At 42.1% G+C, this 15398-nt stretch overlaps 1 protein-coding gene across 4 annotated transcripts in view; it reads right to left on the bottom strand.

Annotated features, from left to right (window-relative positions):
• Positions 1-15398, bottom strand: part of hdgfl2 (HDGF like 2) — an 87348-nt gene that overhangs the window by 28490 nt on the left and 43460 nt on the right. For all 4 annotated transcript variants that reach the window (XM_069928846.1, XM_069928848.1, XM_069928845.1 and 1 more), the window contains exon 3: positions 10645-10783. In XM_069928846.1, the coding sequence (XP_069784947.1) occupies positions 10645-10783 (139 nt within the window). The remainder of the gene's footprint in view (positions 1-10644; positions 10784-15398) is intronic.

The following is a 15398-nucleotide window of genomic DNA, read 5'->3' as shown; positions in this document are numbered from 1 at the left end:
GTGCAAGATTTTTAAAAAAAGCTGGGTGCAAGAACAGGAGAAACGATCAAGGGACAATGCAGTCTCTAACATTCCTCCACAACTCTCGGAGAATATAGTTCATGGTCTTTTGTGTCCACCTTAATGATTATGATGCAATGTGTAAATCAGTAGATAGGTTATTAAAGTTAAAAGTCCTTGTAAATCAAACAAACACACTTCCCCTCAACTTCTATGAATAAGTTTTCATTTTCCCATCATGTCTAATTTTCAGCATTCCCTTGCTATTTTATATCTTTTTGGTTCCACGATGACTAATAAATTGAGGTAAATGTTTTTTTTAAACTGAAGAGGTTGGACTCATAGTTGCTCAAAATGGCAGCGACATTTGGTGTTAAAACAAAGTGCAATGTACATACAGTTCAATTTATTGTTAGAAACTATGTTCCCATTTTATTTTAAAAATTCAGCCTGGACCAAAAAAGCAATTCAGCCTGGACCAAATTCAGCCTGGACCAAATTCAGCCTGGACCAAAAAACCAATCTTTGCAATAGGCCCAGGGGCCATAGTTTGGCCACCTTTGATTGAAAATAAGATCAGAAGGCATTCAATAAGATGCTGCATAAAAGACACAAAAAGGAGAAGAATGCATGGAATTGGGGGTGATGTATTAGTGTGAATAGAGGATTAATTAACCAATAGTTGGTATGCAGGGGTGTTTTTCTGGTCTCCTTTCTTTGGAGACAGTGCAGAGGAGGTTCACCAGGTTGATCCAGAGATGTAGCAGTTAGTCTGTGAGGAGAGACTGAATAGTTTTGGACTATTCTCGCTGGAATTTGGAAGAATGAGAGGGGATCTTATAGAAATGTACAAAATTATGAAAGGGGAATCTTGAACTAGGGGACATAGCCTCCAAGATTCAAGGAGAAAACGAACCGCTTTTTCCAGAGGGTGTTAAATCAGTGGAATTCGCTGCTCATTGAAGCAGTGGAGGCGACCTTAGTAAATATATTTAAGACAAGGCTGGATCGATTTCTATGTAATAAGGGGATCAAGGGATTATGGGGAAAAGGCAAGTAGATGGAGATGAACCTATCAGATTAGCCATGATCACAATGAAAGACAGAGCAGACTCAATGGGCCGAATGGGCCGCTCCTGCTTCCATTTCTTGTTTTATGTTCTTATACGCAAATAACTTTTTAAAATTATTTTAATGCAGCAAAACACAAATCCAGAGAGGAAGCTATATTCTAGGCTTTAAAGAACTTCAGGAAAAAAAATTGTTGACTTTTATTTATTTCTTCCAGAACAACTGTGAGGGAAGACAAACAATAATGATCCTGTTGATGATGTCCCATTTTGCTGGCTGCCTCCTTTTGATTTCTATCTTTGTTCTTCTCAGGCTTGGTTGCAGGAGGCTGTGGTTGCAGGAGGCTGTGGTTGCAGGAGGCTGTGGTTGCAGGAGGCTGTGGTTGCAGGAGGCTGTGGTTGCAGGAGGCTGTGGTTGCAGGAGGCTGTGGTTGCAGGAGGCTGTGGTTGCAGGAGGCTGTGGTTGCAGGAGGCTGTGGTTGCAGGAGGCTGTGGTTGCAGGAGGCTGTGGTTGCAGGAGGCTGTGGTTGCAGGAGGCTGTGGTTGCAGGAGGCTGTGGTTGCAGGAGGCTGTGGTTGCAGGAGGCTGTGGTTGCAGTAGGGTTAACAAATATTTGCAATGCCCACACTGCAGCCACAGTCGGCCATGGATAGAAAGAATAAATAATTAGGGTGGTTACCAATCAAACATGCTGCTTTCTTCAGATAATATCAAAATTATGGAAAGTAACTCAAATAGGCAAGTGGAGATTTGTCCTTCATACCAACTTGTGTCTTACTAATGGTGAAAAGGCAATGAAGAGTTGGGAAGGTAGCCACCTACCAGAGAATAGCCAGATTCTGACCTGATCTTGTACATGAAGTATTTACTTGATAGATTCTGTGGAGCTTCGAGTCAATGATGACCCTCAAAGATACTAAATGACATTGATGCCAAGGATAGGTGGTTAAATGTCTTCTTGTCAGTGACAATCATTTGTAGCACAGACAATGTCACTTATTAGCTTTTACCTGAATATTATACAGGTTGCAGAACACAGCTGGACTTTTTTTTAAAATATAAAAGAACTTGAAATGGAATTATCAATTTCAGTTATCACCATTACTCCCACTTCTGACTGGATGATTGAAGGAAAGTCACCAATGAAGCAAGAAGATGGTTGAGCCAAGACCATTTGCAGGACAATGTCACGGGACTGTGATAACTGTCCTACATTAACAACCATCTTCCCTCCTTGGAGGCATTTGTTTAACCACTAGAGTGTTTTCTCCTTGATGTCCATTAACATCAGTTTTATCAGAGATCCTCAAACGCTGCCATGACATTGTAGAGAGATCTCTTCAAAATTCAGCTTTTTAGTCTTTTTTTTCCCCCCCATTTAATGTTCATTCATTTATTGCTATGGCATCTTAAACGGCCTTGGCTCATCCCAAAGCACACAATTCACCTCTTCAAGGTGACTTGATGAGCATTTTGTTGTTTTTAAATGCATTCACTGCTATAACTTGGTAGGAGGAGTTTGGAAACTACAACTTGTAATGTGGTAAGGACCAAATAATGTGTTTGAGAAGATGAATGAGGAGCAAACATTTTGGCGAGATAGCTGGATATCGCCATTGAATTTCTTCAAAATTAGTGACCTGGGATCTTGTACGTTTATCTGAAGTTTGTAAATGGAATCTATGTAGGCAGCCAAATCATCCAGTGGTTTCTCAGCCTTGTGATAAGGAACTATCCAAAATCTTTGTACATGGGCCTCTTCAATAATACTTGATCCTACAAATTCCTGATTTGGAAATGAGAGTTCTATCAATTGTGAGGCTATTATTCTTTGCAGTATAAACACAAGAAAGAGATCTCCCAAAATAAAATTAAGAGATAAATACAAAGAAGGAAGTTCTGTGATAACTATTAATTTTAGCAACATGACACTTTATTATTGGCAAAAAAAAATCACAAACTCTGTAGTAAGGTAACTAATTCAGCAAGCTAGAAAAACGGAAAATTGCTTTAAAGATACAAAAAGATTTAATGAGAATTTTACCCTACAAGGAGTTTCTTAAAATAATCAAAATGAAAATAAAATTAACTATCCAAAATCAAGAACTTGCTGCATAATCACTGCTCAGGATGCAGCACTGCCTGTTCCATCACTACAGTTGTCTCACATATAGAAATTTCCCACTCAGTAACTTGGAACAAAAGTAAATAACACACAATGCTGGAGAGATTTAGCAGGTCAAACAGTGTCCTTTATGTAGCAAAGGTAGATATACATAACTGACGTTTCGGGCTTGAGCCCTTCATCAAACTATGAGAAAATGCTGGTGAGTGTCAGAATAAAAGAGTGGGGGGGGGGTGGCAGGGCAGGAGATGATGTGTAGAGAGGGGAGGGAGGGGACAGCAGCACTGAGGGGGAGGGGGGATGGAAAGACAGGGCTTTTTTGTCAGTAAAAGAAATGGAAAGGCAGGAAATGGAGGGAGGGGGAAGAAAAGGCAAGCAGGTTTAATGGAAAGCAGTGATGTCAATGTTCATGCCATCTGGCTGGAGGGTGCCCAAACAAAATAAGGTGTTGTTCCTCCAATCTGAAGGTGGTCAGGGTGGGACAGTACACAAGGCCATGGACAGACATGCGAGCACAGGAACCCAGAATTGAAGCAGTCAGCCACTAGGAGGTCACTGTGGTTGCAAATGAAGGAGGTGCTGAGTGAAGTGATCTCCCAGACTGTGACGGTGCTGAGCGAAGTGATGTCTCAGTGTGCAACCCCCAGCAACTTGGAAAGATTTGCCAGCAGATGGCAACCCTGGTCTTGAAACAAATAGAAATGTACTAGTTGCCTCATTGCAGGAAAGACGTGGAAGCTTTAGAGAGGGTGTAAAGGAGATTTACCAGGATACATGGAGTACTTTTTGATCAAGCTAGGGCTTGTCTCTTTGGAATGGAGAAGGGTGACTTGATTGAGGTACACATGACAAGAGGAATACATAGAATGGACAGCAGCACTTTTATCCCCAGGTCAACAATAGCCAACACAAGATCTCTGAGTAAGGTGATGGGAGGAAAGTTTAGGAGAGACATCAAGGCAAGTTTGTTTGTAAATGCAGATAGTGGTGGGTGCCTGGAATGCATTGCCAGGATAGCAGTGGAGGCTGGTACAATAGGTGCATTTAATGGAGGACCATCGCCTTCCCAAGATCGTATTATATGGCGAGCTCTCCACTGGCCACCGTGACAGAGGTGCACCAAAGAAAAGGTACAAGGACTGCCTAAAGAAATCTCTTGGTGCCTGCCACATTGACCACCACCAGTGGGCTGATAACGCCTCAAACCGTGCATCTTGGCGCCTCACAGTTTGGCGGGCAGCAGCCTCCTTTGAAGAAGACCGCAGAGCCCACCTCACTGACAAAAGGCAAAGGAGGAAAAACCCAACACCCAACCCCAACCAACCAATTTTCCCTTGCAACCGCTGCAATCGTGTCTGCCTGTCCCGCATCGGACTGGTCAGCCACAAACGAGCCTGCAGCTGACGTGGACTTTTTACCCCCTCCATAAATCTTCGTCCGCGAAGCCAAGCCAAAGATAAGTACATGGATACAAGAAAAATGAAGTGTTATGGGTAAGAGGTATGGAAAGGTTCGATTGATGTGGAATAGGTTTAGGTACAGTTCCTTCCATAATGTTTGGGACAAAGACACTTATTTTCGCCTTTATTTGCCCGTGTTCCACAGTTTTACATTTGTAATCAAATAATTCACTTGTGATTAAAGTGCAAATTCCAGATTTTATTCAAAGTTATTTGTATGCATTTTGGTTTTATCGTAGACATTACAAACACTTTTTATACAGTAACCATTTCAAGGCACCACAATATTTGGGACATACAAATGTTATGTATATTGAAGTAGTCATGTTTAGTTCTTCGCTACATATCCCTTGCAAGTAATGACTGCTTGAAGTCTGTGGTTCGTAGACTTCACCAGGTATTGAGCATCTTCTCTCGTGATGCTCTGCCAGGCCTCTACTACAGCCATCTTCAACTCCTGCTTGTTTTGGGGGCTTGTCCCCTCAAGTTTTCTCTTCGACATCTGGAAACATGCTCAATTGGATTTAGACAAGGTGAATGACTTGGCCATTCAAGAATATTCCAGTTTTTAGTTTTGGGAAAACTCCTTTGTTGCTTTAGCAGAGTGTTTGGAATCATAGTCTTGCTGTAGAATGAAGCTCCTGCCGATGAGTTTGTACACATTTGTTTGAACTTGAGCAAATAAAGTGTTTCTACTGTGTTCACCTCAGAATTCATTCTGCTACTGCCAACAGCACTTACATAAATCAAAGAACATAATTGCTCCAGTTCCTGTGGCAGCCATGCATGGCCAGGCCACAAAAGCCCACAGACGAGGTGATATGCTTTGGATCTTGGACAGTTCCTTTACACCTCCACGCTTTGCTCTTACCATCAATTCGATACAGGTTAAGCTTGATCTCATCTGTCCACAAGACTTTTTCCCCAGAATTCTGCAGGCTCTTAAATACCTATGGGAAACTGTAATCTGGCCATCATTTTTTGTGGCTAACCACCAGTTAGCATCTTGCTGTGTAGCCTCTGTATTTCTGTTCATGAAATCTTCTGCAGACAGACGTCATTGACACATCCACACCCACTTCCTGAAGAGTGTTTCTGATCTGTTGGTCTGGCATTTGGGGACTTTTCGTCATGATGAGAATTCAGTGGCGGTCTTCCTTGGCCTACCAGTCCCTTTAAGATTACTGAACTCACCAGTTTCTGAGCTCGCTTTTTCTTCATAATGATGTTCCAAACAGTTGATTTTGGTAATTCTAAAGGTTTGGGCAATGTCTCCCAATGTTTTATTCTTGTTGTTCAGCTTCACAATGTCTTCTTTGACTTTCATTGGCACAACTCTGGTCCGCATGTTGAAAAATTGCAACTGCAGACTCCAAAAGTGATCATAAATTTAGAAACTACTCTAGCTCTCATGTACCTGCTCCAATGAAGTAATTTACATTCCCAGGTACTCACAAACATCTGTGAAGGCGAGTGTCCCAAACATTATGGTGCTCTGAAATGGGGGGGGAAACTATGTATAAAAAGTGCTGTCATTCCTACATGGTCAAACCAAAATAACCTTGAATAAAATCTGGAATGTGCACTTTACTTACATGAATTGTTTGATTAAAAATTTAAAACTGTGGCACAGAGTGACAAATAATGGAAAAAAAAAGTGTCTTGTCCCAAACGTTATTGATGACACGACATTATAGGTCGAAGAGTAATGCTGTAATATTTTAAGAACCTGGTTTTAAGGTAGAAAGGAGTTTATCTTGGGAAGGTCACTTTTATTATTCCAAAATGTGTCACACACCAGGTTATTCCTTGGCAATTGCAGAGTCTATATTTTTAATGCATGGAATATTTCAGAAGGTTGTGTGTTACGAGCCCAGAGGACCCATAAACCCAGCAGCAATAGATATTCACCAAGACAAATGGTTACTTAAACAAAAGTTGCTTTTAATCATCTTTAAACTCAAAAATAGAATCAAACTTTAACTTATCACTATTGACTTACTTAACCCCCTTCTAATTGTGAGTGAGTGAGTGAATTCTTGTACTATGCACAGAATTTAAATTTTTTAAATTTCACCAGGCTTTGGTGCTTGAAAGGTAAATGATTTCCAATCAGGAAGCTTCTTGTCAGTTTTCAGAGAGATTTGTTGCATCATGGACACCCAGCCACCTCAGTGTCTTGTTGACGAACTTGCCCCCTTCAGGGTTCTCTAGATGATAACTTCATTCTTTCAGGTCACCACACAGTACCTTTTTGTTTCTCTTATTCCAAGTGAAACATTAGACAGCCATGAACTACAAGGGCTTTGACCAGGCTGTCTTCCAAATGGGGCTTTCCACAAGCTTGCCAGCTTGTCCTGTTCCAGTCCCAGCTGGGTGTAACACTGTAGAAACGATCTCTCTCTCTCACTTTCTCTGAGAAAAAGCCAGTTTGATTTTCTCTGCTTTCAAAACCACATGACCCTCTTAGAGCATCTCCAGACAATCTGCGGCTCCAACAAGATCTTTCATCTGTTGCCTTTTGTAAGCAACAATCTATTAGTGAAGTCTCTTAAGCACTCTCCAAAGCTCTTGCGAAAGCTGTGGAGCCGATATGTCTAGCATTAGCAGAGCTCCAGTATTTCAAATAAGATCTGTTTTAAAGTGTTTGTATATGACCTACTCCAAACCTTTCCTAATTTATCTCCCAAAAACTTATCCATATACTCTGTCACATGTGCCATTATGAAATTGTTGCAAGATTTCAACAGGAAACATCAACCTTCCTTTTGCTTCCACAGACAGTGCTCAACTGGCAGAGTTGCTACAGCAACTTTTTGCTTCAGATTCCAGCATCTATGATATTTCTCGTAGCTCTATGAAATTATATTTCTCTGGGTTGGCGTTCATCATGCGAAGGCCTTGTCGATGACTGTTCCTTTGACCATAAATACAGATTGTATCTGGGAAAGTAGATATCTATGTTGAACAAAGTGCCAAGGGAACAGGGCTAGTGGTGCAGCCAGTAGTCAGAGACTCGAAATGGAAACGAGAGCATGGTTAGAATTGGGAAATGCACACCAGAGAATATACAAAAATGTGGGTGAATGCAATAAAGACAGGAAGGGTACTTTTTATACATAGTTTCCCTCATTTCAGGGCACCATAATGTTTGCGACATTTGGCTTCACAGGTGTTTGCAAGTACTTGGGTACGTAAATTACTTCATTAGAGCAGGTACACGAGAGCTAAGCTAGCTTCTAAGCTTATGATCACCTTTGGAGTCTGCAGTTGCAATTTTTCCAACACGAGGACCAGAGATAAGCCAATTCATTAGAGTTCTCTTGATCCTAGGCTTTGAATATTCAGGAGGTACATAGGCCCACTGTAATACTAAGCACCTGGAATTGACACCATCTTAGAACTCTGTGGTTTTATGTAGAGTGAACCACTGTACGTATGGTGAAGGATATTATAGATCCAGATAGAAGTGCAGCATGCAACTACTCAGCATTGAGATACAAGGCTCCAGAGCAGGAGTCCCCAAACATTTTAGACCATCGACCCCCAGGCGTGGAATCCCGACGCTAAACTGGGGAGGGGCTACCAAAGATACAAATAACACATACATCTTTCTTCTACACTGTCAGTCCTCCTGTTTGCTCTTAATTTATTCAAAGGCCAAAGCCAAATACAAGATGGCGGCCACCACAGCCCAGTCTTGCGAGAGGTTGTCTACTACTGCCATAGGCACCATCTTCTGTTGATCCACCCTGCTTTCCACCGCAAAAGTTCAATCGACCCCCCACTTTGAAGGCCCCTGGTCAAGAGTGTTCTTTGGCCAGCACAATGATTAAATTCCATTGCTGAGGACTAGCTCAACAGTGGTTGTTGGCCATTGAGTTTGTTTGCATGGAGAAGTCTCCAGGCTGGACTGAGCCAAGTAGCCAATGGGAGGACGACAGCAGCTTCCATCACCAGCAACTGGAGGCAAGACTACAGAATCCAGAAGTCAACAGGTGGACTGGTAGATAGTAGCTCTAAGAAATGACTCACAATCATCTGTATTAGCCATGGTGCACCATTTCTTCCTGCCCAACATCAACTCTCAAAAGGCTGCTGTGGCTCATTCTGCACCAGACAACGTAGCACATAAACCCCACAAGAATGAAATGGTTAAAGTGATCATCAGCTGTCCACAGAACCGTGAACCAGGTTCTCAGCAGGGCTATGCATCTCACTTGGATGATTATCCTTTGTATGTATTCCCAGGAAGGAAAATGTTATCGGAATAAATAATCCACTCTCAAACACCAGCAAGATACCAGAGCAAGTGCTAAAGGGAATGAGTTAATCAGAAAGCAGAAAGAAGTCTAGAGCAGGAGAATCTTTCAACAGATGCCTGCCTAAAATGCTGAGTGTTTCCCATTGTTTGACTTTATTCCCTTTCTTAAATCTACCCCATGCTATCAACACATTAGCAGGGGACAGACAGCAAACTTCACATTATCTTTTTTGTAACAAAAACACTTCAATGCTTGGTTAATAATCATTTTCAACAAGCATGGGGTACTCATTTACTCAATAGGACCAAAGTTTAATTGAAAAAAGGTCTATATGTCCACTCTTTCACCTAGAAGGGCAATACCCACATGCTCAACCACACACAAGACAAACGGCTCAGACCTGAAAAGTTAATTTCCCTTCTTCCTATGGATGTTGTGTAACTTGTTGAGTTTCTCCAGCACTTTTATGTATTGTACTTGACCCCAACATCTGCAAATTTATTTGTTTAAACCCATATGCCCAAACTGTATTGCATAATATTTAAGCTTTGCAATCTATCGTCTTAACTTTGTAGATATTTAAGAATATTACATATGATCTTGGCTAAAATAGCAAGTATTAAATTTCATAAACCCAAGCAATTTATCCATTCTCCTCAAACTAAAATGATGACATCTATTCCACGTCAAATGGCAAAAGTCAAATTAATTCTCAACTCATTTACAATGAGACCAAATTCATGCTCATCTCATTAAGTTCTTATCAAGCCTCTGGATCAACTGGTATTCCAGGAGGAACAGAAAGTTATCTTCCACGAATTAAAAATGGAATGTACATTTTTTAAAATATACAAACAGTAATTCCAAAATTACTACAGGTTGAGTATCCCTTATCCAAAAGGCTTGGGACCAGACATTTTTCAGTTTTTGCATTTTCTCAGATGTTGAAACAATGGAACTAAGCAGTACAGTAGCATCAGCAAAAACAATCAACAGCAGGCTTTTTGAGCGCTGACATGATGCCACAAGTGGAAAGTTCACATGTAATAATGCTTAGTACTTACCAAAAAAAATCTGATCACTGCTTACAAAAGAAGACCACCTCCCTGCCGCTGGACCCCAACACCATCCCGCTGCTGGTCCTGGACTACGGTCCCCAGTCCTGCCTGGGAGCCCAAGAGGACTTCTTCAACCTAGATGGCACCGCATTGGATGAGAATGGAATCACTGACTCCAGCTGCAGCCGATGCTGAAGACTTGGACCTGGCTTCGCTTGGCATTTTCCCAGCCAGAAGATTTTGTTTTGTTTTTATTTGTTTTTTTTTTAAATATAAAGTTATTGTAAGCAAACTGTTGCCCACAGAATATCAGTGCCCCATGTGGGCAAGTCAAGTGTTGAATTTTTTTTCCCCCCTCTGGTGACATCATGTCAGCCCTTAAAAAAATTTTTTTTTTTTTTGATTTTCAATATGGAGTACTCAACCTGTACTTAATTACCTCCATCATTAATGCACCATTTCTTATTGCAAACTAGAACATTTGAATCATTCAAGTAATTTTAATCCACAAACTCAGTTACACAAAAAGGTTCCCAAGGCTTAAAACTGTTTGTGAAGATCCAGTTTGCCAAATTGTACATGTACTAGGGCGATATCTCATCACTATCATGGATTTGGTTACACGTGTGGTAATTCAACCCAAATAAGACAAAATGCCTAACTCACCAGCAGTGCAGTAAAGCTAACGTTTGGGTTATTTTGTATTTCCCACAATCCTTCATTAAATCCTTTCCTCTTGTTTGGTTTTCCATATTTGTCTTTGTATTTTTCAAAAAGGAAAATATCTTTTGCTCCCAAAAAGGCCCTGTACCATCAAGACAAAAGAAACATTTATTAAAACAACTTGAGGCTTCAATATTACATACCAAAAATAAAAATTAGGAAGGAAGATTTTACACTCCCTTATGTCGACAGGTAACCTTTCCAGTTTTGAAACAGCAATCATCATATCAAAATGTTTAAAAATGCTATATTCAAAGATTAAAATAATTATTTTGAGGAGGAATAGAAAGCCATTTTAAATGAAATAGAATCAGATCCTGCTTCGGGGGGAGCCAAGGGAATCAAAGCTTGGCAGGCAAACTAATCAATGAGATACCTGCAATTTCATCAGTCATGAGGGAGAAGAAAAGGCAAGTTAAAAATCAGAACCTTGAGGGTGACTGAAAATTGTGACAGAAGATACTACAAGAATACCAACAAATACAAATGTTATTAAGGTTTGGGGTTGGGTGAATTATAAAAATTATCTGCACATTAGGTGAACGAATCACCTAGTCAACAATGGAAGCATCCTAGATTGCTAATGTGAGGGGAAAATGCAAGGCCATAATATTCCAAATATTGACAGAATCAAGGGTGTTGCAGGCAGACTGGAAAATTGGAGATTTCTCTATTGTTTATAAAGGTACAAAGATAAACCAGTAAGTTCTGAAAACATTAATCAGAATTAGTGTTCACTTTGATAATGCTGATTAATCAGCCAAAGAACAAACATACATGTTTTTAAAGGAAAAGTCAGCCTCCCACTGGGTGGAACCTTCTGAAGAATTAACAGAAGGGTGATGAGGGAATTGCAATCCTTGCAATGTCTGTCTTTGGCTTGGCTTCGCAGACGAAGATTTATGGAGGGGGTAAAAAGTCCACGTCAGCTGCAGGCTCGTTTGTGGCTGACAAGTCCGATGCGGGACAGGCAGACACGGTTGCAGCGGTTGCAGGGGAAAATTGGTTGGTTGGGGTTGGGTTTTTCCTCCTTTGCCTTTTGTCAGTGAGGTGGGCTCTGCGGTCTTCTTCAAAGGAGGTTGCTGCCCGCCAAACTGTGAGGCGCCAAGATGCACGGTTTGAGGCGTTATCAGCCCACTGGCGGTGGTCAATGTGGCAGGCACCAAGAGATTTCTTTAGGCAGTCCTTGTACCTTTTCTTTGGTGCACCTCTGTCACGGTGGCCAGTGGAGAGCTCGCCATATGACACGATCTTGGGAAGGCGATGGTCCTCCATTCTGGAGACGTGACCCATCCAGCGCAGCTGGATCTTCAGCAGCGTGGACTCGATGCTGTCGACCTCTGCCATCTCGAGTACTTCGACGTTAGGGATGAAAGCGCTCCAATGGATGTTGAGGATGGAGCGGAGACAACACTGGTGGAAGCGTTCTAGGAGCCGTAGGTGGTGCCGGTAGAGGACCCATGATTCGGAGCCGAACAGGAGTGTGGGTATGACAACGGCTCTGTATACGCTTATCTTTGTGAGGTTTTTCAGTTGGTTGTTTTTCCAGACTCTTTTGTGTAGTCTTCCAAAGGTGCTATTTGCCTTGGCGAGTCTGTTGTCTATCTCATTGTCGATCCTTGCATCTGATGAAATGGTGCAGCCGAGATAGGTAAACTGGTTGACCGTTTTGAGTTTTGTGTGCCCAATGGAGATGTGGGGGGGCTGGTAGTCATGGTGGGGAGCTGGCTGATGGAGGACCTCAGTTTTCTTCAGGCTGACTTCCAGGCCAAACATTTTGGCAGTTTCCGCAAAGCAGGACGTCAAGCGCTGAAGAGCTGGCTCTGAATGGGCAACTAAAGCGGCATCGTCTGCAAAGAGTAGTTCACGGACAAATTTCTCTTGTGTCTTGGTGTGAGCTTGCAGGCGCCTCAGATTGAATTGACTGCCATCCGTGCGGTACCGGATGTAAACAGCGAGATGTGCTCCACACCAGGGTCATGCCTAGCGCGGAATGCCACACTGACCACCGACTGGTTCGCTGCAAGCTCAACCTTCACTTCAAGCCAAAGCCCAGGAACAATAAAGCCCCCAGAAAGAGGTTCAATGTTGGAAACCTGCAGTCAGACGAAGCGAGAGGAAACTTCCAGGCAAAACTCAAAGCAAAGCTCGACAATGCAACCCGCCTCACGGACCCATCCCCTGAAACCCTCTGGGATCAGTTGAAGACTACCATACTGCAATCCACTGAAGAGGTACTGGGCTTCTCCTCCAGGAAAAACAAGGACTGGTTTGACGAAAACAGCCAGGAAATCCAGGAGCTGCTGGCAAAGAAGCGAGCTGCCCACCAGGCTCACCTTACAAAGCCGTCCTGTCCAGAGAAGAAACAAGCCTTCCGTCGCGCATGCAGCCCTCTTCAGCGCAAACTCCGGGAGATCCAAAATGAGTGGTGGACTAGCCTCGCCAAACGAACCCAGCTCAGCGCGGACATTGGCGACTTCAAGGGTTTCTACGAGGCTCTAAAGGCTGTGTACGGCCCCTCACCCCAAGTCCAAAGCCCGCTGCGCAGCTCAGACGGCAAAGTCCTCCTCAGCGACAAGATCTCCATCCTCAACCGATGGTCAGAACACTTCCAATCTCTTTTCAGTGCCAACCGCTCAGTCCAAGATTCCGCCCTGCTCCAGCTCCCTCAACAGCCCCTAAGGCTAGAGCTGGATGAGGTTCTCACCCTGGATGAGACATATAAGGCAATCGAACAACTGAAAAGTGGCAAAGCAGCAGGTATGGATGGAATCCCCCCAGAGGTCTGGAAGGCTGGCGGCAAAACTCTGCATGCCAAACTGCATGAGTTTTTCAAGCTTTGTTGGGACCAAGGAAAACTGCCTCAGGATCTTCGTGATGCCACCATCATCACCCTGTACAAAAACAAAGGCGAGAAATCAGACTGCTCAAACTACAGGGGAATCACGTTGCTCTCCATTGCAGGCAAAATCTTCGCTAGGATTCTACTAAATAGAATAATACCTAGTGTCGCCGAGAATATTCTCCCAGAATCACAGTGCGGCTTTCGCGCAAACAGAGGAACTACTGACATGGTCTTTGCCCTCAGACAGCTCCAAGAAAAGTGCAGAGAACAAAACAAAGGACTCTACATCACCTTTGTTGACCTCACCAAAGCCTTCGACACCGTGAGCAGGAAAGGGCTTTGGCAAATACTAGAGCGCATCGGATGTCCCCCAAAGTTCCTCAACATGATTATCCAACTGCACGAAAACCAACAAGGTCGGGTCAGATACAGCAATGAGCTCTCTGAACCCTTCTCCATTAACAATGGCGTGAAGCAAGGCTGTGTTCTCGCACCAACCCTCTTTTCAATCTTCTTCAGCATGATGCTGAACCAAGCCATGAAAGACCCCTTGTAATGTATATGCACTTTAAAACAGCATTTTATGTGGCACTCAATGGGCTTCTCATAAAAATTGAAGGCACTGAAAGGAATTCAACAGCAGTGATAAAAAATGATGTGGTCTTTGAAACAGGTGCAAGAGATTTAACAAAGGATGAGGAACTTGAGTTGCATGTATAGACTACAGAAGCTCAGGTGTTTCAATTTGCAACAGAGAAGATTACAAGGAGACCCAACAGCTTACATTCTGAAAATATACAGTCAATGGCAGGACATTTTATAGGAAGTTTTGGTTCCTATATCCAGGAAAGTGACCACACAAGTAAATGGGGTAGTAAAGAATATTTGTCATCTCTTTCTGTGCAGTAATTTAATGTATACTACTGAAGTTCGGTTTTTTTTTTTAAAAAAAAAAGCAAAATACCTGCTCGGCTGCAACAAACAATAATATTTGTGCATATTTACAGTATACTTTGTGTGTATGACAATAAACAGAAAGTATACATGCTTGCCTTGTCGATCAGGGCATTGATAAGACCAAGGAAGTCACACTGCAGCTATACAAAAGAAAATTTTGGTGAAGCCATACTTGGAGAATTGCAATCAATTTTGGTCACCTCATCCCCTGAAGGCTTTGGAAAGGGTACAGAAGTGACTTACCAAAAAGATGACTGGATTAAAGGGTACAAGCTTTCAAAGAGGTTTGACAAATTTGGGTTGTTTTCTCTAGAGTGGCGATTTCATAATCACCTGAAAGAACTTATTAAATGCATAGATAGACAGTCAGAATCTTTTTCCCACTCCCCCAAGGTAGAATGTCACATACCAGAAGACATGTATTTAAGATTAAGAGATAGAAGGGAAAGTTTAAGCATGATGTACAGACCAATTTTGTTTTAATAAACATAGAATGGGGGTGCCTGGTACAGGTTTCCAGGGATAGGGATAGAAACAGATAAGATTTGTTTAAAAGCCCTCAAGATAGATTCACGAATATGGAGGGAATAAAAGGATAAATATTATGTGCAAGCAATTTAGTTGAATTTAACATTATGTTCAGCATAGATAATGCAAGCCAGTCTTTGTCCTGCACAAGTAGGTCTATGTTCTATTTTACGGCAGAGAAATCATACCCATTTGCAGAAGGATCAAGAATGTAGAGAACAAAGAAAAAGGTAAAAGTTACATGAAGAATTACTATACAACTACAGTAGGTATTTAGAATGCAAGAGGGAGCTCAATAGCTATCTGAAAAGAAATCTGGAAAGCAATTGGCAGAGTAGGACTGATTGAATTATTCTTCCATATAGTC

Source organism: Narcine bancroftii, chromosome 3 (genome assembly GCF_036971445.1).
Source record: "Narcine bancroftii isolate sNarBan1 chromosome 3, sNarBan1.hap1, whole genome shotgun sequence".
Taxonomy (NCBI): domain Eukaryota; kingdom Metazoa; phylum Chordata; class Chondrichthyes; order Torpediniformes; family Narcinidae; genus Narcine; species Narcine bancroftii.
The sequence above is the reverse complement of the archived record's forward strand: the minus strand, read 5'-3'. Positions and strand labels throughout refer to the sequence as shown.